At 45.0% G+C, this 24,861-nt stretch overlaps 2 protein-coding genes across 2 annotated transcripts in view; one reads left to right on the top strand and one right to left on the bottom strand.

The window, feature by feature from the left end:
• Positions 1-24,861, top strand: part of RASSF4 (Ras association domain family member 4) — a 568,816-nt gene that overhangs the window by 434,660 nt on the left and 109,295 nt on the right. The window lies entirely within an intron of this gene.
• DEPP1 (DEPP autophagy regulator 1) lies at positions 9,236-13,291 on the bottom strand. The gene is made up of 2 exons (XM_086921857.1): positions 13,157-13,291; positions 9,236-10,297 (listed from the first exon to the last, which is right to left on the bottom strand). Exon 2 carries the CDS (start codon positions 10,293-10,295, stop codon positions 9,504-9,506), a length of 792 nt encoding a protein of 263 aa, XP_086777983.1. The 5' UTR covers positions 10,296-10,297; positions 13,157-13,291; the 3' UTR covers positions 9,236-9,503.

The following is a 24,861-nucleotide window of genomic DNA, read 5'->3' as shown; positions in this document are numbered from 1 at the left end:
ACAATAGCTAACAATGGGATGGATTCTAAAAAATATATAAATGTACATCTGTAGTAGGTTTACTCCTAGGTTTGGGCTTATATTTACTCATTTTTGAAACTCATAAATGATTCCAGGAGTTCTCCTGAAAAAAGCCTTGTGAATTCAAACGTCCTCAATCTCGAAGGGAGTTTTGGAAGAAAATCTATAAACCTTGTACAGCTACGCATGCAAAAATGTCTTGAATGAGTCAATCGTAGATTTTTTTTTTAACATTACCTACACCCTCACCAATTTTGGAGGTATTCCTTCACCATTTAAACTATGGAAATGGATTTACTCCTGCTGTCGCCAGAAGTAAATCTGTAACAATCTCCAAAAGGAGAATGAGCTGAGAAAACACTTATGAAAACCCCAAAACATGAGCGTAGCAGGACATGCTAGCCACAGGACACTCAACGAACGCCTTATGGAAGATTTATTCACGCAAAAATATGTGTGTGAGAAAATATTTTTAAAAGCGTAAAGCCAAGTAAAGTTTTTTGAATGATAAAACTATGCTGTGCACATACACAAAGGCGATTTCTGCACGATAATTAAACATGCTCATGATAATTGCCTGACACTCTGCATGCACGTGATTTGCAAGGAATAACACAGTGGGGCCCGCACGGTTCACGAAGATAGTTTCAGAATTAAATTGAACTTGCATTAACAAGTGTATTGATTTGCGAGAAAGGGAGAAGCCAGAGAATTGAAACATCCCTCACTTTGAACCAAAGCTCTTAACCCCTCCCATGCTCATGACGGAGCCACTCCGTCATGAGCATCGGCTGAGCTGTGCTCATGACGGTGCGGTTCCGTCATGGCCCTGCCGCCGCGCCTGCGCGGCGTGTTCTATTGAGCGGGCGGGGCCATGACGGAACCGCTCCGTCACGAGCACAGCTCAACCGCGGCTCGTGACAGAGCGGCTCCGTCACGAGCATGCGAGCGCCGCTTGGCCCCCCTCACCCCCCTAGCGCTGCGGCGGAATTGCCGCCACAGCAAAGGGGTTAAGGCACGAAGCAGGTCACTGTGATCCTCCCCATAGGAGCTCTATTGTCTCTTCCACCCAAGCATCTATCCTTTCATCCTTTCATCATTCACCCACTGATATCAATCATTTCACCTTTACATTCTGCCATCCATTCATTCTTTCATCTATCAGTCAGTCTCTCACCATTCTGTCTGTACGCCCATTCATCTCCAAACCTATCCATCTATCTCCAAACCTATCCATAAGCCCATCCATCTTTTCTTCCATCCCTCCATCCATCCTTTCACTTTCATCCCTCTATCCACCCTTTCACTCATCCATCCATCAGTCCACCCATCCAAACTTTGACTCCAAACATCACCCGTTTCACTCATTCATCCAGCCACCCACCCTTCACCCAGCCTTCCATCCTTTCACTCTTCCATTCCTCCGAACACCCTTTCACTCATTCACCCATCCTTTCATTCACCCATCCTTTCATTCACCCATCCTTTCATTCACCCATCCTTTCTTTCACTTGTCAATAAATCCCGCCTTTCATCCATACATCCTCCCTTTCATTCATCCATCGACTCTCTCACATCCATTCTTACAGCCATTATTTCACTCCTCTATCTTTACACTAATCCTTTTAATCATCCATCCTTCGATACTTTCAATCATCCACCCTTTCACTCAGTCCATCCATCCACTCATTCATTCTATCCATCAATCCATCTATCTGTCCATCTGCCGCTTCACTCATCCATCAATCCTTCAACACATCCATTCTTACGTTCTTCCTCCCACCCTTTCATGCAGTCCATCCAGCCACCATTTTACTCATCCAACAATTCCATCACAGTGAGTGCAGAGTGCAGAGTGCAGAGTGCAGAGTGCAGAGTGCAGAGTGCAGAGTGCAGAGTGCAGAGTGCAGAGTGCAGAGTGCAGAGTGCAGAGTGCAGAGTGCAGTTGAGTGCAGAGTGCAGTTGAGTGCAGAGTGCAGTTGAGTGCAGAGTGCTGTGTATTGGCAATGTAAATGACAATGCCATTTATTTATGATTCAAAGAAAAAAAAGAAATGTCATGAGCAATGCCAATAGCTCTGCCTTTAATGATGCCAAGACCATTGCATTGTAAATGCTTGTTTAGGTAGAGCCTGGGCAGCGAGTGTGCTGCTCTGCTAGGCATGCTGTATTCAGGTAGGGACTTGAAGCTCCGCCCACTCTCCGCCCATATTTCTCATTGGCTTGTGTCCCTGTCCACTGTAACTGTGGCTGTTCATGATTCAATAGGCTTAGTAGTCCCTCCTTAGTACCTCCTTGTCTCATATTGTAACCTCCCATGGCGACACCCCGTTACGTGTATCGTTACTCTGTAGGCTTTAGGAAACGTCTCGGAGCACTATTTTCATAAATAGCTTTGTCCTGCCTGCTGTTGCAGGCAGGACAACCTCTCTCCTAATGCTTTTTTTAAATTTAGTATAGCACAGGCACTGAAAGCATTACCAATGCAATAGGTCTCACATTTGCAAGAGTTCAATCTATTGGTATTGTAGATAACCATGCTTTTTATCGGTTTTAAAAACAAAATCTAAATAAAAGGCATTATCATTTACAATGCCAACAGCTCATAATCTCATAAACGTGAGACCTATTGCATTGCATTGCAAATGCTGGTTTCTTTTTCATTCAGCACTCCGTGAGAGTGCATGTGTTTTCTAGCTCTCTCCCTCAAGAGCTGCCTGCGGCTTCAAATACCCTTCACTCCTGCTCTGTGTTGCTCCCACTCTTCCCAGCTTGCCTGTAAAAACACAGCTATGGGGATATTTTTATATTTGTATTACACTTTGTGTAAAACAGCATTTCCGGATATACCTGGGGCTGTGAGCTTACTTGAATGACATCACTGCTTTCTCTGCATTGATGATTTGGAAAGCGTTTCACTCACTAAAATAATGGTTTGTATTTCTGCATGCATGGTCTCTATGCACAGAACCACAGGGCATAAAGCTTTGAAGCTCAGGCTTTCAAAGGTTGCAATGTTTGGGCAGTGAAGGGCATTATTACCGGTAACAAACGTTATAATTTTAGCAGCCTTCGAAGGATGAAATGCTGAGCTGATTCTGCCAAAATGTGATCCTGCAGAATCAACAAGCCAAGGGCACATCAATACATTGGCTCTTCAGTCACACTGTTGCTTTATTGGCCAAAAAAATGACCTCATTTACAGCCTACACTCCGCAATCAATTGAGTATAGACAATGGGTTGTCGCTTAATCTGCCCATTACACGGGTCTGAGCTTAACCTCTATTATTAGACCGGTTTGAATCTCAGGCTTTCATGCTTATGAGTTTATTGGGTGAGGTATATAAAAACAGCACCATAGTATTTGAGCAGGAAGACGATGTGGCTTTACGGCCAGAGCTGCCACTTTGGGTTTGGGAACCAGGTTCGAACCTCGCGGTCGGCTCAGCATCCTCCGATTCTGTGCAAATCACTTAATCTCCCCATGCCTATCAAAAAATGAATGTGTCCTTATGTAACGTAACTGGTGCTAATGTAAAGCGCTCCAATACCTTCGGGTCGAGTTTGTGCTACATGAATCTGTAACAAAAAAAGAGGACATTCAGCGCAGTGAGTCCGCTATGGGTGACCAGGGACGAAGCTACTGGTAGAGCTGGAGGCGCAGTAAAATCAGGGGCTAGAGGCCTGAGTGGTCCATTAACCTCTGGTTAATTTATTACCGAACCAGCAGTTAAGAGGCCCGCTTTCAATGCTTGCACTGGGGTCACTCCTTGACATTCAGCAGTAGCGGTGCTATGCAGGAAGCTCCGGTGCTATAGAAGAAGCTGGCACACGAGTTCACAGGGCAGACATTCTAAGCATATGTTGAAAAGCTGCCCACTTTGTCCCTAGTGTGCATGCCAATGTTACTCTGCAATTGGACAAGCGGATAATAGACGACAGCGCCCAGGCGCTGCTGGTGTTGCTACTAACTTCGAGTTTTAACTTGTAAATTGCTTTTCCTAGCGATGCCCGCTGAAGCACGGCGTGCCCTGCCCATTCATACATTACTCACATTTTGAATGTTTGCGTTTGAATTGAGCACTTTGTGAAGGGCTTTAAGTGGGCCGTGTCCTGCCAGTGCTCAGCACCGGCAGTTCTAAACTGCAGTCGCTGAGACGGGTCCCTATCGGGCTCTCCATTTTTGCCCTCACCCTAACGGTGAAAAAAATATCTTAACTCTGTAGCAGTGCCACCCTTCACTGCCTTTGATGTAACTTCAAAGAGACTCGTTGTTGAACTCTCATAGACTCATCATTTCCGAACTGAAGCATTTTCAATATTATATACAAAGAAGCCGTAGTTGTTGCTTATTTATTTTATGCAACCAACCATTGACAAAGCTAATAATTCTGGCTTGTTCTAGGTGTAATGTTACTTGCTGTATTATATATCTGGACTGGATGCAATGACAGAAACCGCAAAATACCAGCCAGGCGGCACACTATGCTAAACACATATTTTAAGCTTAGGTGTTTTAAGCCACGCCATTAAATTCATACAACACGCCCCTTCGAAAGACTTCCCGGTTTTTTCATCCCACTTAAAGCCCTGCCTTCGTGTAATGATGCAGTGCGATCTGTCCGGATTTTCATCATCTATGGGTGGCGATTGAAGTACTGTGGTGACAGTAGGAGTCAATCTGGAAACCAGGGTAGAAGTGCGACTGTGACCTTGTGAAATTGGTCAATTAAAATGGGGCTGGGACCAATATCTGCCTTATATGTTTGAAGAAATGTAATTTCAGTGGCCTGGCAACTATTTATAATGATTTTGGCAGTCTCATGGATATGGAAGATATGTTAGAAAGAGTAGACTTGTATAGCGCCACTTTGCAAACCAGCCACCCTTTGTGCGCTTTCTGGATTGGAAGATAAATTACAGTTCATTGCCAAACGTTCAGTTGTCTAGGTATATGCATGTATAACATTTAACCATAACTCTAGGTTATACTTAAATCCAGTGCAACATTTTTCAAATTTTTCTCCTGCCAAAAATATCCCGTGACGCCAGTTACTGCAGTGTTTTTCCAGGAGAAGCACAGCATACCATTATGCATCTGTGTAGATGACAGATTCAGTAGAAAGAGGCAACTTACTTTATTCCTAAACACTTAAAACCAGTTCCTGCATATTCAGAGATAATTGTGTTCGTTTTACAGAGATACGCTCTAAATGTAGTTTCGAAGACATTTTTCAGTTCGGCAGAGTAAATTGTGGTGTGGCTTAGGGTTCTATGGCCCTTAATTCTACCAGGAAAATCCCTAACTTTTACAAACAGCTCTAAGCAAGTGCCCATAACGCCACTCAATATTCTTTACTGCCAGCTACCCCAGCCCGCGCCTTTTCCGTTTTAGTTTGCTGCGAAATCTCAGCTACCCCCTTAACATTATTTACTAATACACTCAGGTAGAAAGACAGTTTAAGTTTCTGTCCAAATCACTTGAAGTTCTGGTTAAGAGTAGGCCTACACTGCCATCTGCTGGGTGACCAAGAGAATCGCATGCTGTGCATACTCGGACATGAGAAGACAAGAGAGGCTGGCTGACACAAAGCCAGTGTTGTACATGACATGTACGCTTTTAGATCAGTCTTTCCCAAAATCACTAATAATTCTCTATCAATTTGTGGAACTAACTTAATTATGCGCAAATTCGTAATACTTTATCATAAATCAAAGTCACAGGATGTTAAAGTCCGTCTTTGGCTATCTTCCAGGGAGGGGCTTTATTAGCTGAGTGCATCCACATTTATTAAATATTATAATGCCAGATTATACCAAAACGCGTGCCTGGTAGTCCGAAGATTTAGCAACCCCTGTTTTACCTGATACCTGGAAGGAGATGAATATAGTGATCTACACTCTTGCAGTAAAATCTAATCTATGCCAAATTCAGGGCTCTTTCTATGCAATTTCTATTGTACCCTGAAAAACTACTTATACTAACCGCAGAATAGTGCAATGTATGCACCAAGGGGCAGATTTACAAGCCCCTTGAGCCATTTTTGCGTCATTTTTCCCATGTTACAAATGACGCAAAAGTGGCGCAAGTGGCTTGTAAATCAGCCCCCAAGTTCCTTTACCTTGGATGCACATGGTATGGGTAAGCCCAGAAATACAACTTTTCTAGAATGGGATACATAAAACGATGGAAAAAAAAGAGTTGGTATTTGAATTGTGACCCTCCAGACCTTGTAGTGCTACGGCGAGATGATGGTAGTGATTGAGTAATAAAGCATTTAATTTCCATCTATCCATTAGTGGCAATCCTTGAAATATCATGGGGCTTGGAATTGTTTAAAGACTAGATTAAACCTTTGCTATAGAACGAGAACCAAGTTTTTGTAGACCACTGCCCTAGACTAGACTATCAGGTTTATAATTTGTATTTGCTCATCCCAAATTAGTATGTTGTCTACGCTGTCATTTGTTTGTGTGTCACCGCACACCAAATAATTCAGAAAACGGAGATTTGCAAGCTTTTATCTGGACAAGACGCATTGCTTGGGTCCTCTTACCAGCTTCTCTTCTCTGCACACTTGGTTGTGTCTGTATGTATCCGCATGCTGCACTGCTGGGGCCCTCACAGCACACTGATGAGAAATAAACCACAAAGACCTTGGTGTCTTTCACTACTGATAAGCACCAACCACTCTTGTGAGAACACTTGAGCTGTCGCTAATATCAAGCTCCGGGAACATATTGCACTACATTGGAACACCCACAGTGTTTGAGCACTGCAAGTACTGATATACCGTGACCAGAAGAATGCTCGTCGTATTGGACGCTGTGCAGGGTGCAATAGGGAGGAACAAGAGTTGGGGCACACATTCACTCTCACATGTACTGAACAATACCATTGTGTAAACACGCCTTACATCCAAACTGTTCACACATGGTGATCCCTGCATGCTCTCCCGATGCCATTACTTCCAAATGAACATTTTTTTTCCATTTTTTTAAATCAATGTAATTGACATGGATTGCGCCTTTTTTTTAATATAGGTTCATTTGGAAGGAATGCTATCTCCGGGATTGAGGCCTGCTGTCCCTTGCCAACCTGCACCCTGGAGCTCTCGAAAATTCACAGTGGTTGCAAAATGCATCCTGGCTCATTATTATCCATGAGAAGTTTTGAACGTACCTCTAATGTACGTATTGCGATGCAGCTAATCAGTACACCAGGTTCATTGCAAAATGAACCCACGTTTGAAACTAGTCGGAGTGTCATTAGCGCAGGTTGGCTTGCGACCAGGGCTGAGAACACCGGGCCTCTAGTTCTGTTTTACTTTACATTTAATTGAAACATTGTTTAGAAGAGGATGCCCCCTTTACTTCGCTATCGTTAGTCTAATTTCTGTTTGTTTTATTTAAAGACCCGTGATGTTTCCGTTTAAAAATACATAATTGGGTTAATTCTTTTATTTTCTTTTCGTAAAAAAGACAAAAGTATATGGGAAAATGTACTCCATTATTATGTATTAAATTTATTTTTGACGAGTTTTATGAATAGGAATGTATCTGAAGATGTATTTTGAGTACCAACTCCACTGATAACCAACTGTGCACTAAACGCAAGTTTATTGGCAGAAAAAAATACATTTATCCACATGAGCTTTAAAGATGAAATATTTCACTCCATCTTCAAGCAAGTCTCTGGGGATATCATCAGCCGCCTATTATTATTGTTACTTACCAGTGACCGCGCCCGAGACCCGGGTTTTTATAACTTTAATTTGCTAGGTATGCAACACCTCTGTGCACTGGGCTAACCTATGAAAGCTTTACTCCGACCCTCTCCAGAAATCATGGTCATGCATGCAGCCACAGCGCTAGGTACCTGGTCGTAAGACCAATCCCTTGGTTGACAATAGGGGATGCAGATCATGTGTGTGTAACAGGGTCGCAAGGGTTGTAAGAAACTCCCTTTCAGTCTCCTAATCCTAAGAATGCATCCAATAAACTGAAAGGGGTGCAAAAGTGATGCTATTTAAAGACCACATGACCCCTGCCTTAAGTAAAAAGCTACTGACAAAACTAAATATCCATGTAACCCAGTCACTGCAAAGGAAACTGATTCACATAGTCCCACCTGCGGACAGTGCAGGACCGGCCTTAAGAACATAGGGAAATCTCGCAGTAGGATTCGGAGAGCAGACTGCTTTTAGTGTTGAGACAGGCAGGGAGGGGGTGCCTCAGTATGTCCAACCTGAAGCATGCACGATAAATATATCTCCTGAAAAGAAATATTACTTATGTGCACGGTCCAGACCCCGAGTACTGGAGTATTTCAGGAGCCTTGCAGAACAGCCTGTAAATCCAGTGGTCGATAACCAATGCGTTTAGAAAATTGTTCAGTTAAAAAATTAACCCTTTAATAAAGATTAATGCTAATACAGCCTCTCAAAGAGGATAAGGCTTGCTCACGGAGTCCAGTAGTAAACCATTTGAGGTCTGTTAGCTGCCAGCACTGAGAAGGAATGGGCGAACCATGAGCCACGCAGGTGTTCAGTGTCAGGGTAGGAAGTAGACGGGTGACAGGCTGGACCGACTGATTCAGGGCAGTGTTACCATGGCCAGTGTCGAGGAGGAACCTACTGCCGTAGGCAGTGACATGGAGGACAATGTGAGGACAGACCCAGGGCTGTGTGTCCATGTACAGTGTCAAGGCATGTGGTGCTACCAGATTCTTTGTCACCAGGGACTACATATTAAGAGCTTTCAGGTTATGCCACTTACAACATAGGTTTGTTATTTTCATTCTAGTATTTACAGTCCTTGATTTATAATGACCAAACAAAGGGACAGGTATCGGGGTGCAAGTATAAACCAAGAATGGATGAGCAGCTCGCCCATCTAGGGAAAAGTTCAGACTATGGAATATTTCAGTCCTGGGATTTTGTGTCACAATCTAATGCACACCGTATTGGTTACCTTTAGCTAAACCAATCACACACAGTAATATTGTATACAGGAAACAAGTGCTGGCACATGAAATGGGCCACCTGGTAACTCCAGGGTGTTGAAATGTCAGAGGCTGGAGAGTAGGTGTGAGCAGCGACAGGCCTGGCTGATAGCAAACGCTACCTGAGTGCATGAACCATACCACTCTGTGCATATTAACATTAAACATGAAATGTAGGCGATACCATACAAATGGAACACAACAAGCTGCTCATACATAATAGATTTTTATTTTTTCGTATGTCTGTAAAATGCAGACGATCAGCCTTTGAAGACCTCCTCTCACGGAGAGGTATTACTATGTACGCGCATTAGGGAGCGCTTAGAAGTGTCCAACATAGGCTGCATGGTGGTCTGGAACAGGCTGAAGTTGGTGTTGGAAACCCAATGCAATTAGTTTGAAGGCAAAATCAGTCTTAAAGGCGCATAATGGAGGCTCTAGTTGAGTCTAAGTCCAAGAGGGCAAATGATCCTCTCAATCAGAGTTCGTAAATGACAGGCAGGAGGGGTCTCTGCGAGAGGGTGCTGCGCACTCTTCCTGCTCTCCGCTGAAGCCTCTGTGTCCGGCTTCTTTTCCCTGGTGCTTCTGGGACATTCGCCAGTCTCAGAGTGCCACTGGCCTGCGGTTGACTTACACCCCCCGAGCTGCTGGCACCCCGCTGGTTCCCTGCTATTGGTGGGCACCTCAGGCGGCTTGTACCCACTCCAGATTGCTTGTGGTCAGCTGGGTTGGCAGCTCTTTTGTGAAGTAGGCTGTTTTCTGCCCTGTTCTCCTTGCCATGCTGTCCATAGAGCCAGTCCAAGGGGTCAGTGCCCATGCTCAGTTGTAATGAGACAATCATACACAGTCTGTCCTTGGCACTGTCCTTGATGGGAGGGCAGCATGTGCCCACAGCACGCTCATGCACAACTTTGCTCTGGTGGAAGGATGTGTCTCTAGATCCTGCTTGTGCCGTTTGGCTCTGAGGGCAGGATTTGTCCACAGGGCACACCTCTGTCGCTCGACTGCTGTGGCAGCGCAGTGAGCTTGGCGGCTGCAGCTTGGCTCTCTTGTGTGATTTGTGCAGGCTGCTGTGGTGGGCACGCGTGCCACTGGTCCCCAGGGACGTCGGCTGTGCCAGCTGGCATATGGAAGTCACATAGTCATCAATGCTGTGGGACGGACCCACTCCAGAGCTGCTGTCTGCTCGAACGTTGGGTACGAACGTGGCCTCCATGTTCTCGCGGATGGTGGGCAGATGATTCACGGAGAGGCGCAGCTTGGATCTCATCTCTGTAAAGAGAAGGGAAGAGAGTACCATCAATTTCTGCAGAGGATGTAAAGATGCCTGAGCTGTCGCAAGCAATGCACGAGTCAACCTACTGCTGTTATGGCCTAACTCTTTCCAAGCCCAAGCGGCTTTTCATTCACCCCTGAGACATACTTGTTCACAACGACAGCATTTCACCCACAGAAACACATTACCAGAACTATGCGTCAGCTTTTCATCCATCCAGTGATGAACTTTGAAGACCAGCTCTGCCGTTTATCCATGCAGAGGCATACATCGAGTATCAATCGGACGCCTTTGGCCTACTGTGTATATCTAGTGTAAGACTGCACTGATTATAAATCATAGGAGGTGTTGTGTTTTGTACCCCTTTTAGATATCAACTGTCTGCACTTTCTAGTCAATCGTTGTTTCTCACAAATAACTCCAGTACATTGCAGCCGCTGCAGTGCCCTTATCAATACACTGTAGGCTTTTCACCTGCCAGTACTTGTTCTTGAAAAATATTAGTGATAAAGTGTCAGGAACTGATAAAATGCCTCCTCCACAAACCCCCTCTCTGCCTAGCCACATAGCAGCTTTTGAAAAGTGCACTAGAAAAGAGAAGCTATAACATTTCTTTGCTGATAGTACGTGTCCCGGAGTGGGCACGCATGTCTTGTTAAAACCTTACTTTGCCATTTAATCTGCGTTTATAACCTTGCGGCAGCCAAGAGAAAGCTGGGCTTTAGAGAATGGGGAGAACCACTGACAAGACTTCTAATTGTAGATGTGTTTTTAAAAAATATTTTCTTAAAGCAAGTTTTGATGGAAGTTACCCACGCATGTGGCTTTTAACCGCTGCTGTAGGCATCACGGTTTGTTTGGCCCACCTGTTGGCACACACACTGATTCAGGGCTTTGCGTGAGCGCACTTAAAGGGTGTTGCATCTCTATACAGTCTCCATCCGGGGTATTAGTCCCTTCGCACCATCACAAGGCATTTCCTGCCAGAAGTTATCTCAAGTACTCAATACTTGTGATTGCCCACGTGCCCTTTGCACATGGGCTGCTCCTGTGCTCTACACTGAGAGGATATCTCAGAGCACAGAACATCTAACAAGTCAGAAGCACTTTGCAACCTCTAGAGAATGGTTACACCGGATAACCTCTTCAATGAAAGAAACATCAACACCTATTAACCAGTCTCTGTTGTACAGATTAGAGTCAAGCCCAGAAGTTCCTTCAAAGCTGTAACCAGTGCAGGATATCTCTTAAATCATACACAGTGACTGTTCATTTGGAACAAATACATCTCTTGTATCCTAAAGCATCACTCGCCGCTTCTACTCCATTGTACAGTCACTGACAACAGTCCTAGATCATGAAAAGTGTCTGGTACAACCTTTGAACCTATGACAAGCTTGAGATGCGTCTCTTGTGTTCTATCAGGCAGGTACGCAAGCCCCGCTCCTATGTAACAAGTCAATAGCTGGATAGCCCACTTGTTTGCTGCGTACAAGGGAGACTCAACCACCTGCACGTGGGAAATTAAGGGAAATTTCGATGGTCTCTTACGCTGTACATTCTCCAAGCAGTCACCAATTTTCCTTCTATAGAAGTTGTGCTGCTAGCACCCAGATCTGAATTGAATCGCCTCAAAATCACAAATGGCACTTCAGAGTTTACCGATGCTCAGCCCAAACTGTGGAACATTCCACCAATTTGCCTCTCGCGAATCTCCCTTCTGTTCTGTAGCACTAGAAAGCGTGCTTGCCCTCCATCCACCAACACGGTATGGAACATTACCTGCCTCCGTGGTGCCAAAATAGCCACAGTGCACGGCCACTCCACCAGCAATGTATTTACCATGACACTGAGCACAGAAAGGCCTCACTGAGGTATGTCCTATACCATTTAATGCACATCCTAACCATGTCTACACGCATAGTGGCCGTAGTTGCAACTGGAGCAATTCTCTGGCCAACGTGCACCCCACCCAACTCTGCTAACAAAGATCACCGTCCACCCAGGGACTTTCCATGCATGATCTGTCCTAGATGCGACCACACAAGGGAACAGCACTAGTGTGCGTACCAGTAGTAGATGTACACTATAGGACTAGTCTATAGCAGTAACGGTTACATTCTGTGCACCTGAAATGATACTTACTACCACTGCACAGTTACGTCTGGTACACCTAACAACCCGGCCCCTGACTACTGTAGTTTATTTTCTGCGCACAACATGTCACTATTGGAAACCATTCCGCAACAGCCACCGGCTGCTTGCCAGCCCACAATGACACCGCCTGGACCATTAAGTAATCGCCCCCTACAGATAACAAACAGAACATGAACAGAACTGATATCCAGCTGACAACGGCCGCTCTCTGCCTCCTGCATCTATGAAGTTGTATGTGAGGAGCACTAGGTCACAATGGCAGATCTTACAACACAAGAAACTCACAGGAGCCAGTCACACGGCTCACTCGTGTACGAAATCCATACAACACTCATTCAGCTTCTGGCAAGGCTGGCTGAAACGTTAATTCTTCCAACACCGATACATTCAATGGCATTGACTTTGATGACGTTTCACTTTTAGGTAACACACTTCTTTTGGACAGGATCACTGCCACAGAATTGCCATCACATGTTGGATCAGCATAAATGTGTACATTACACTATAGGGACCAGTCAACAGTTTTCTCGCACACACTGACACCAGACTCACCCACTCCTTCAATACAGAGGCAGACAATAAAGAGTATGCCAACTCCACGCAAGAAAGGAATGATAATGTCTGCCCATTTCTTGCAGACGACCGACCCCAGTGTGTTTCCACCCCTCCACCCTCCTGGACTGTGCTTGGTCCCATACCTGATGTCACTGTGTCTGCCCGCGGTCTGCTGTTGGTGGACCTGGCTGTGGTAACCGGTGCTTGTAGCTCCGAGGAGGGATGTGTGGGGCTTCAGGCAGCGCTTTGCAACTCCCTTTCGTCTTTGCAAGCCCGAATCGGCTCTGTCTGGCTCGGCTAGGCTGCCAGGACTCTTATAGAGCACGCGCCCGTCGCGCGAGGCCCGCCTCCTTCTAAAAATAGCTGCGCCACGGACCGCGCACACCTCAGGAAGGGGAGGCGGGCTCCCGGCGGGAAACTGAAGCGGGAGGGAGGGGGCACTGTTTCCACAGCCTCGAGCTCTGCGCGAGCGCCGGAGAGCAGCCCCCGAGCACGTGCGCCACGTGACGATGCAATGTGAGGCCAGACACGTCCCTGCACATGGCACAGGCCCTAGTGGCAACCGAGCCGAGGCGGCGACACTTCTGTCAGGAGATGGAACAACAACAAGCGAGGCCGCCTCCGTCGCCTAGGAGACAGCCGGTCTGTGGGAGCTAGCGGGCCACACTTACACCAAGAGGCGCTAGATGTCTGACAACGGACATCATACCTTGTGCGAGATTTTGTACAATGTCTACTTTTAAAAATGCATGAGATGATATGTAGAACGGTGTCCTCATCTTTGCAGCCTGCAATGTCCGGTGTCGAACAGAGTCCGATTTTTCCATGCGGTGTGAGATGGTTAGCAGCTTAGTTTATTCAGCCTGAGATGGCTGTTGATGCCCTCGTTTGCACTCTACAATTGAGATGCTTTCCGGCTAGTTTATGTTACCTTTTGGAAGAGCCGCTGGAATTATACGGCAGAAGATCAAATTAAGCGTGTAGTGGACTAGATTATAAGAAAAGGCAAATTGTGCAACTCTATGCAGTATTACCTCATAATTCTATATTTTTTAAACGTTAATTTTGCCAGGGCAAATGTTTCAGCTCATTAGTACCAGTTTAACATCCAAATATAGTAATAATAAATTGAAAGCTGACCAGTCAACTTTTCTATAGGAACAACCACTGGACCGCAACATGTGTTGCAGCGATTTCAGTAATATTTTATCAGTTTGAGGTAAAAACCTTTTTTTCTGTTAAAATATGCAGATTAGGCAATAGATGGTTGATTATGTCAAAAATCGTTACTTATGCGGAAACCACTGCATCTGCAGAATGGCATTAATCCAGTGGCCCTGCCCTTGGGTATCCTGCAGGCTAATATGTCTGTTGGTGTCTCCATAATACCCTGCAATGGGAATGTATGTTACAGCCCTATGCATACAGTGCACGCTGAGGGGAGATGTCCATCCAAATCCAGTTTGTGTTGCAGAGAGGTGAGTATGCGTACAGTATAGTTGGCGATCAAATACGCCTCGATTATCCCAGATAGTGTGAGATGTCTGATAGAGTACAGTTTATTTATTGCAAAGTGAGGTGTGTCTAGGAGCACAGTTTATACGCTGTTTATGTTGCAATAGCTGGAGCATGAAAGAGGCGTTCACTTTTAGCCATAAGAAAACCATAGGACTCCTATATCGATAGGTAAGATGAGCTGATACTGGTAATCTTCTAGGAGCCATGGACAAAATCTAATCAGTCAAAATATGAGTACCTTTCTGCAGATCCCATCATGTGCCAGTGTCCCAGAGACACGCTGAGAAGCCAATTAAAAAGTAGAGCACCACAGTGCCAGGTCCGTCCTATGGACAAGAAACAGAGTCTGTGTAACACCAACTAATAGATCTATCTTAATACTGACACGGCAATAACATTATAAATCTTGCCCTATAAAATCTCCCTAAACTACATTTCTATTTTCTCTACCATTATATCAAGGGAATATACAGACTGTCTTTAATTTTCTTGTACATCCCTGAAGTATAAGTATCACAGTAGAAACAGATAACATACTGTCAAAAATGTTGTCTATAGCTCTGCTTTTTTTCTTAAATCTTATGCCTAAAATTTACATTTTCAAAATCCACAAATAAACCAGCACCTCCAAAATAGTTTCTTATTAATTATTTTACTATGTTAGCAGCAGGCTTTCTCTCATGGGTATAGTTGCACCAAACAAAGCACCCTGAATGTTATAAATATTTTCCCTCACTTTTGTTTAGAACTTTCTTCGAAGTTTAATTTGAATGCCACACAAGAAGTGGTACCCCACCTGCTCTACAACTCTTCTAAATAGGCTACAGTGAATCTACATTTGTAGTGCAAAATATGTTCTGTTTTAGTCCACACCATCCTGGCCTTTGCGTTGAAACACCTTGTACGAGTGTACATCAGTTTGTTTTTTAAATATTGGCATCCAGAGGCCTCCCTCATGCATTTCTATAAAAAAAGTGCATCCTTTAGCAATTTCGTTTGTATTCTACTGCTTCTCAGAAATACTTATGAATTGACTTGCTTGCTTGGCCAATTCTAAAACTGAAAAGCAAAAAATAAGTGCAAAAAGTCTGTGTAGATTTTATTTTTATGAGATTACTGCACATTTTCAATAAGTTTAGGTATAAAGAGTCCTGACTCTTAAAAGTCTCAGATGTTTGAATTAAGTGTACAAGATGGCATATCCTATGTGCTTTGTTATTCAGGCTTCTCTGGAAGTCTGTACCCTGCCTGCACGTGTCCTCCTACAATCGCCCGAGTGCATCTCAGCCTCTGAGTACTATATCAAGTGCATTCAGTATTTGATCCGTAAACAAACCAGAAGAGGACAGAGAACTCGATCCTACAGAACCAGAGTGCAGTTCCTAAGGGTCTCCTGCTTATTATTTCAAACGTTGCTTTACGTTTCTTCAACCCAACACTTAATGTGGAGTTAGTTTTCGGTTCGTCACCCACTACTTAATGTTGAGCCAAGGGAGCCTCATCTGTTTATTCGAGTGGTATATGGAGATTACATGCAAGCTTGCTAGGCCTCCAGCAACTCCACAACTTCCAGCGTGTCAGTGACTTTCCCACCAAAAATGTTGTGTTGCTTTCGATTTACTGTGACTCCTTGGGAAGTCTCTTTAAATCCTATCACCTGTCTTGTGTTGTATCCCACTGCACTCTGCCCCTCTCACTCTTTACATGTTCCTACTCCATTTGGGACCAGTTTGCAAAGAAAATCCCCCAAGAAACCACCTGTGAAAAAACAAAGCCATGTCTGTGAACGTCTTTTTAGTATTTCTGCCTACTTTTCACGTGCAGTATTTGTATTGTAGAAAAAAATCGTAGGCAGCCTGCAGTAACTAATAAGTATCATAGTATACAACAAACCAAGCAAAATATGTAATCTTCATCATTACCTTTTTATTGTCAAACAATATATACATTTAAAATCACAGATCGAAAAAACATGTCATGATGACTCATAGGGATAGCTACTATTATAGGTGTAAATGGGGTCATCATGTATCCCCATCTTGTCAACTTATTAAAACAATTAGGTTTTTACAATCGCAAACAATAAAGTGCAAATCAACATAGAGGTTTAAAATGTTGCTAATTTGTGGTAGAACAGTATAACGCGCGTTTCGGCGACAAGAGCGCCTTCATCAGGAACGTCCCGGATGTACTCAAAATGTACTGAGGCAAAGATTGTCGATCCCAAAAATCGGGGAGCCAATTAAGAGATTTTAGGACAGGGTATATGTGCTCAATGCTGAATCATTATCCAATCATTAAATAGTATGACTGTCTCAGAGTTTTTGAGTGAAGCGATGAGCTCAAGACCTCTTATTGCCGAAGGATAGTCAGTATATCTGTCCTGAATGCTTGTTTACTCACACTGAAAGCCCCTAAGGTTGCTCTGGGAGCTGATCGTATTGTTCTGTGCTCTTTTTATATTCGAGGTACCAGTGAGTGAATCGGAGTACTACAAGCCTCGTGACTAGGCTACTTGGCCTAACCCTTTTGGTTACTAAGCAGACTGATCCCGCTCTTAACTGTCGGCAGGACCTGTAAGGCACCCTTATGGTTCAGGTGAGGTGTTTTATGTTATCCAGCATTGGAGTATCTTTCATAGATTCACATGCCTGAATCATTCCCCGTCGCCGAGGCAGGAGTCCCAGGGTATATAAAAAAGCAGTGCCAGAGGTAAATTAAAGTAGTAGGCCTAAAAGAAAGGCCTGAGGCCTAAACTGTAGGAGCCTATCTACCTCATTATGCCAAAAGGACCAAAGATTGTCCCAACCAATCCGCTTACAGCACCCTCTAGATCCCTCTGCAGAGCCAGTTCTCCTCAGATTTTCACCACACGTCGTGTGTGAAGGGAGTCTCCCTGAGCTCTGCTCAGTTTCTTCAGCTATCTCTGACCCTTTTAAGGCAGTAATATGGCAGATTGGCAGAAAACTAGGTAATAGACTACAAAATATGTCTAACCTTTTCCTCAATAACTCTCACGATCTGAGAGATGAGGCTAATATTGGGACTACAGAGACTTTTATCTGCCAAATCTGATGAGGACAACTAGGATTCCTTCACCTCATAGGAGAGGTCATAGACGATGGTAGTATACGACAGCCTCATCTATGACGGTCGTCGACGACGGCCTCATCTACGACCGTCAACGACGACGGCCTCATCTACGACGGACATCGACGACGGCCTCATCTACGACGGTCGTCGTCGACGGCCTCATCTACGACGGCCCCATCTACGAAAATAGTCGATGACGGTTTTGTCTATGATGGTCTCTTTTACAAAGCAAAACAAAAGGGGATGATGGATGGAGCGTTTGAGCAAATCAAACACTCACCCCCAGTCAACTGATCTGGGTTTAATCCATCACCATTCTTTAGCTCACTCAGCCCCCCCAGTTCAGACATGGTCATATGCAAATCAGTCTGACCCTGTGCCTCATGGGAACAGTCCAGCCCGAACTGCAAAGCCATGTCTTCCCTGGACCGGAAACAAGCATCCTGGGACCGGCTTCGGATTCATAATCCTCATCAGCCAGGCTATCTTGAATCCAGTGGCCAAGTGAGCAAGGGACGCACGTCTGAGCATACCCTGCCAACTTAGGGCGAACAAAGCAAAACAAAAGGGGATGATGGACGGAGCGTTTGAGCAAATCAAACACTCACCCCCAGTCAACTGATCTGGGTTTAATCCATCACCATTCTTTAGCTCACTCAGCCACCCCAGTTCAGACATGGCCATATGCAAATCAGTCTGACCCTGTGCCTCATGGGAAAAGTCCAGCCTGAACTGCAAAGCCATGTCTTCCCTGGACCGGAAACAAGCATCCTGGGACCGGTTTCGGATTCATAATCCTCATCAGCCAGGCTATCATGAATCCCGTGGCCAAGTGAGCAAGGAACTCACGTCTGAGCATACCCTGCCAACTTAGGGCGAACAAAGCAAAACAAAAGGGGGTGATGGACGGAGCGTTTGAGCAAATCAAACACTCACCCCCAGTCAACTGATCTGGATTCAAGATAGACTGGCTGATGAGGATTATGAATCCGAAACCGGTCCCAGGATGCTTGTTTCCGGTCCAGGGTAGACATGGCTTGGCAGTTCGGGCTGGATTGTTCCCATGAGGCACAGGGTCAGACTGATTTGCATATGGCCATTTCTGAACTGGGGTGGCTGAGTGAGCTAAAGAATGGTGATGGATTAAACCCAGATCAGTTGACTGGGGGTGAGTGATTTGCTCAAACACTCCGACCATCATCCCCTTTTGTTTCTCTTTTACAATGGCGTTGCTTAGGACAGCCTCAGCTCGACAACCTCATCTATTATGGTGATCTACAACGGTCTTCTATGACAATGGCCTCATCTATGTATGGCCTCAACTACATATGGCCCCATCTATGAATGGCCTCATCTATGATGGTATTGTCTATGACTGTCGTCTATGACAGCCTCATCATCTATGTATGACCTCATCTACCAATGGCCTCATCCAACAATGACCTCATCCAAGAATGAAAAAAACACAGTTGATGGACAGAATGCAGAACAATGTCTTACATTCACCCCAGTACAAAGATCTGGGCCTAAATCCATCGTTTGTTTGCACTCCACACCACCCTAGGTCAGATAATGGCTATATGCAAATCAGCCTTGACCCTGTGTCTCATGGGAACAGTCCAGCCCGAACTACCAAGCCATGTCTTTCCTAGACCAGAATCAAGCATCCAAGGACCGGTTTCTGGCTATCAGCCTTCTTCAGCCTGGATAGCTTGACTCCAATGATGTGGAGAGCCTGGGACTCACGTCTGAGCATACCCAGCCCACTCGGGGTGAAAATTGCAAAAAACACAGTTGATGGACAGAATGCAGAACAATGTCTTACATTCACCCCAGTACAAAGATCTGGGCCTAAATCCATCGTTTGTTTGCACTCCACACCACCCTAGGTCAGATAATGGCTATATGCAAATCAGCCTTGACCCTGTGCCTCATGGGAACAGTCCAGCCCGAACTACCAAGCCATGTCTTTCCTAGACCGGAATCAAGCATCCAAGGACCGGTTTCTGGCTATCAGCCTTCTTCGAGTGGGATGGGTATGCTCAGACGTGAGTCCCATGCTCTCCACTCCACTGGAGTCAAGCTATCCTGGCTGAAGACATCTGATAGCCAGAAACCAGTCCTAGGATGCTTGATTCCGGTCCAGGAAAGACATGGCTTGGCAGTTCGGGCTGGACTGTTCCCATGAGGCACAGGGTCAAGGCTTATATGCATATAGCCAGTGTCTGACCTAGGGTGGTGTGGAGTGCAAAAAAATGATGGATTTAGGCCCAGATCTTTGTACTGGGGTGAATGTAAGACATTGTTCTGCATTCTGTCCATCAACTGTGTTTTATGCAATTCTCATCCCTGAATGGCCTCATCCCTGAATGGCCTCATCCACGGATGGCCATCATAGGACTGCCTCATCTATGATTCCCTCATCTACGGATGGCCTCACCTATGATTGCCTCATCTATGATGGCATTGTCTATGACTGTCATCTACGACAGCCTCATCTACGATGGTTGTTCATGACGGTTATCTATGACGACGTTCCCTTCTGCAATAACCTCGCCTACATAACCATGTCTACAACAGCAAAGTCTACGATGAGATCGTCTACGATGCCCTCATCTATGGCAGCATCCTGTACATAATTTAATGAAGCAGGCAGCAGCTAGATTTCAACTGCCAGTTACAGCCGAACAGACAGAATATTTCCTTCATGATTTCAAGGAAGAATCCAGGAAGATCACAAGAGTGGTCCCTATATTAGGTAAAGTCTATTCCAGCAGTGCTTTTGCACATAGAAAAGAAATACTGCGCACCTGCTAACAGCCCATCCTGTCTGATAGGCCACCCTTCAGCCAGATTTAGTAATTTCACAGGCCGCCCTAACAACAATCGTAAAATCCTGCAAAGCCTATCACCACACCGTCTAACAAGGAAGGACGTCGTCTGGACCTTATAGGCAAAAAACAAATAAAATAAATAAATAAATAAATTCTCTACGTTGGCAGGGGCCTCTGTTAGAGCTGCCAATCTTCTAGCCATAATCGGCTGTTATGACCGTCAAATGTGGTCAGACGTGGCGAGTTTCATTGACCTCATTCCTGAGGACCGAAGGCAGGAAGGAACGTGCCGCATCGGAAGCTATAGATTGCGCCTTGCACATCGTGAACACCAACTTCCGCCAGCTAGCAGGAGCTGCAGTGCTTAGACGTCAGGGATGGCTTAAAGCCACTACTTTCAGACCTGAGAGACAAACCAAGGTTCTAGACATGGCCTATGATGGAGATCTTTTAGTTTGGTAAACATATTGATGAAGCCCTCTGAGCTATAAAAACTGACACGGATACTGCACGATCATTAGGCACCCTTTAATACGGGCGCGGATCTTTCAGAGGAGCGAAAGGACGTGGTTTTTCATCAAGAGGAGGATACCAAAACCAACAGAATAAGCAGTATCAATCCCAGTACAGCCTTAGAGCCAGACATCATCCCGTCAATAGTCTATGACTAGTATCTCCCATCAGGGTGGTCGAAAGAGATTGCAGTATCAAGGCCGAGACACTAACCGGAAGCAGTGATCTCTGCAGGTCGCCAACCATTTTACCTTCCTTACCCGTGGGCCCGAAGATTTCAGCTTTTGTTCACAAGTGGCAGGAAATGACATCAGACAAATGGGTTTTAGTCCTAGTAACTAATGGCCACACCCTGGAATTCATCAAACAGCCATCTCCTACTCCGCCCAGGGTTCCCCCTTCCCCCTCGTCTTCACAAGATTTTGAGTTGTTTCAACAAAGGAGATTTTATGGCTTCTCTGGATATGGATGATGCGTATTTCCACATACCTATCCACCCCAAAAAGCGTAAATATCTTCGCTTTCAAGTGGCTGGCGCCCATTATAAGTTTAAAGTGCTCCAGTTTGGGCTCAAATCGGCACCAAGAACCTTCACGAAGTGCTTGGCACCAGTGACGGCAGCATTGAGATCTTGAGCAATACAAGTATTCCCTTATCTAGACGATTGGCTGCACAAAGGTCCTTCAGAACACGAAGCCAAGATTACCACAGCAGAATGTACCAATCTCTTCTCTTCTCTGGGGCTGGTTCTCAACAACAGAAAATCACAGTTACGTTCTCTCCAAGTCATGTTTTTTCTCGGAGCAATGGTGAGACACGGTCCAGTGCAACGCATTCTGGTCACACGGCCGCCAGCTACGTCTTCAAAAATTGTCAAGGTTAATTTCAAAAAGGTCAGTCTCAGTCCGAATGTTTGCTCCGTTCCTGAGGATGTGCTCTTCAGCGATACATCTCATACCCTTGGCCCCGCTTAAAATGAGACCTCTTCAGGAGGAACTGCAACTTCAATGGCAACAAACCATGGGTTCGTTGGACGATACCATCAAGGTCACGCTGCGCATGATAAATTCTCTGCATTAGTGGTCGCAGACAGAGAATCTAACACAGGGTCTCACGTTCCTACAGACCATTCCAGATTTCGTTTTAACAACTGATGCCTCCATGGAAGGATGGGAAGGTCATCTGCAGGTTTTGCAGCTTCAAGGAAGATGGTCTCGAAGACCAAAACAACAGCAGATCAACAGGCTGGAGCTCCGCACCATTTTTTCTGTCTCTCCAAGCATTCCTCCCAAGGATTGTGGGTTCCTCTGTGCTAGTCCGGACCGACAATACCATCAGCATGTATTATATCAACAAACAAGCAGGAACGAAATCCGCTACGCTCTCGCAAGAGGATCTGGAATTTTGGGAAGGGGTCACATTCCATAAGATGCCCTGAGAGCCAAACACGTCAGGGGTCTCCACAATACCGTGGCGGGCTCGCTGAGCACGCCTCAGTCGGACTGTCATGAGTGGAAGCTGGAAAAGGAACAGGCTAACCCAGTTTTCAAGCTTGGGTCTATTCGCAATGAGAGAGAACAAGGAATATACACCAGCAGGTTCCCTCAAGAGGGAACCTGCTGGTGTCAGGGTTTTTTGCGTATGTTTTCCCCCCATACCATTGATTCTGAGGTGCTCCGCAAGATGAAGCTGGAAGGTTGCCATCTTATTCTGATTGCACCCCGTTGGCCAAGACAATATTGGTTCCAGGAACTTCTACTATTGTCTCAAGACAAGCCCATTCGCCTACTGCCGATGCCTACGATGTTGTCAAGGGAACGAGGCCAAGTGGTTCCTCTGGACCCACAGTTTTACTCTTGCACGCATGGCTCCTCATTTCTTACAGTTCAAAGACCTCAACATTTCACAGGACTGTCATGAAATATTGGCCAAATCCCGTGCCCAAAGCACAATCAAGCCTTATCGCTGCAAATGGAAGCGATTTTGCTGTTGGTGTGAGGCGAATACTATTCACTCAATTCAAGCTCCTGCAGAAAAAGTTCTCCATTATCTGCTTTCTCTAGCCAAGTCTGGGCTTACTTTTTCATCGGTCATAGTACATCTTACTACAGATTCAGTAAATGCTCAACATTTCCTTTTCTCTGCTCTTCTTCACTTGTCAAACAATTTATGAAAGGACTTTTCCGAGCCTTCCCTCCAGTGCGAGCCCACCCTCCAGAGTGGGAACTCAACACAGTGCTAGCGCATTTAATGAACCGTCCATTTGAGCCGATACATAAAAGTGATCTCATATTCCTCACTTTGAAGGTTGCCCATTTACTGGCTCTTACCTCAGAAAAAAGGGTTACTGAGATCCACGCTTTCACTATAAAGAACCCTTTTTACATTTTGCCTGGGTCTACTAACCCTTTGAACAAATCCCAGGTTCTTTCCAAGGGTACCAACACAATTTCACTTGAACGAACCGGTAAGATTAAAAACATTCTTTCCAGATCCATCCACTCCAGCTGAAAGTGCATTACACGTGCTGGATGTTAAATGCTGTTTAAAATTCTACCTACAGAAAACTAAGGATACCAGAAGATCCAACCAGCTGTTCGTGGCTTATGGTCAAGCAACTCTCAGAAATGCTCTAGCAAAGGCAACAATAGCCAGATAGCTGGCATCTATTATTCATTTCTGCCATGGCAAGGCTAACAACCCTTTGCAGAGGGAAGTCCAAGCTCATTCGACAAGAACAGTACCAACGTCGACAGCTTTGTTTGCTGTAGTATCCCCGGAAAATATATGTTGTGCTGCGACAGGAAAAAATGTCCACACGTTCACTAAGCATTACTGTCTTCCATCTTCGCATCAAGAAGATGCAGCGGTTGGACAGGCTGTTCTACGCCATCTCTTTTATTAAGATCAGACTCCAGTGTTTTTGCCCCTTTTATGTATTATTCCATTCTCTAATATTCATGCAAATGTACAGATGTGTATGTCTGCAAGATTTTAAATATATGTATATATATCTATAATACTTGGATATAGCTTTGCTTTCTTCACGTCTACTCCTTTTAAAAAAAAAAGAGAGAAAGATGTTTTTTCAAACACTGAGGGTGCTATTTGGGAGTATATGAACCAGTGTCTCCCACCATCCGCATACAACAGTATATGGTTATACTGCTTGCTACTCTGATTCAGGCATGTGAATCTATGAAAGATACCCCAATACTGGATAAGAAAACCAGTTACTTACCTGTAACTTCAGTTATCCAGTATTGGTATCTTTCATAGATTCACATACACCCACCCTCGTACCCGGAGATTCAGTTCTCTAATTTTGGGATACTCATTTCCCACTTGTGCTAACGAAAATCTGAGGAGAACTGGCTCTGCAGAAAGGGTTCTAGAGGGTGCTGTAAGCTGATTGGTTGGGACAAAATCTTTGGTCCTTTTGGCATAATGAGGTAGATAGGCTACTACAGTTTAGGCTTCAGGTCTTTCTCCTAGGCCTACTACTATAATTTACCTTTGGCACTGCTTTTTCATATACCGTGGGACCCCCGCCTCGGCAACGGGGAATGATTCATGCATGGCATGTGAATCTGAAAGATACCAATACTGGATAACTAAAGTTACAGGTAAGTAACTTGTTTTCTTCACCTGGAGCCCACCTAGGGTCCTGCAACTCAGTTGGGCAATCCAGTTGCATCCTGGAACCATGAGTCGTAGCTGCTGTCCTCTGCAACCACTCTTGCCCAATGCTCGCTCAGCTGCTGGTTCAAAGTAAGTATGGAGCTCATCCATACAGTGGACTGACTGTTTAAGGTAGTAAGTGCTACCAACATAAGGCTAATTGTACTGTGTAATCTCTGCTGTGACACATTCCTTCTAAGAAAGGAAAG

The sequence above is a fragment of the Lissotriton vulgaris genome, chromosome 5 (genome assembly GCF_964263255.1).
Source record: "Lissotriton vulgaris chromosome 5, aLisVul1.2, whole genome shotgun sequence".
In the NCBI taxonomy this organism is placed as follows: Eukaryota; Metazoa; Chordata; class Amphibia; order Caudata; family Salamandridae; genus Lissotriton; species Lissotriton vulgaris.
The sequence above is the reverse complement of the archived record's forward strand: the minus strand, read 5'-3'. Positions and strand labels throughout refer to the sequence as shown.

Coding starts and splice junctions, on each gene's coding strand:
- DEPP1 (XM_086921857.1), bottom strand. CDS start 10,295: ATGAGATCCAAGCTGCGCCTCTCCGTGAATCATCTGCCCACCATCCGC.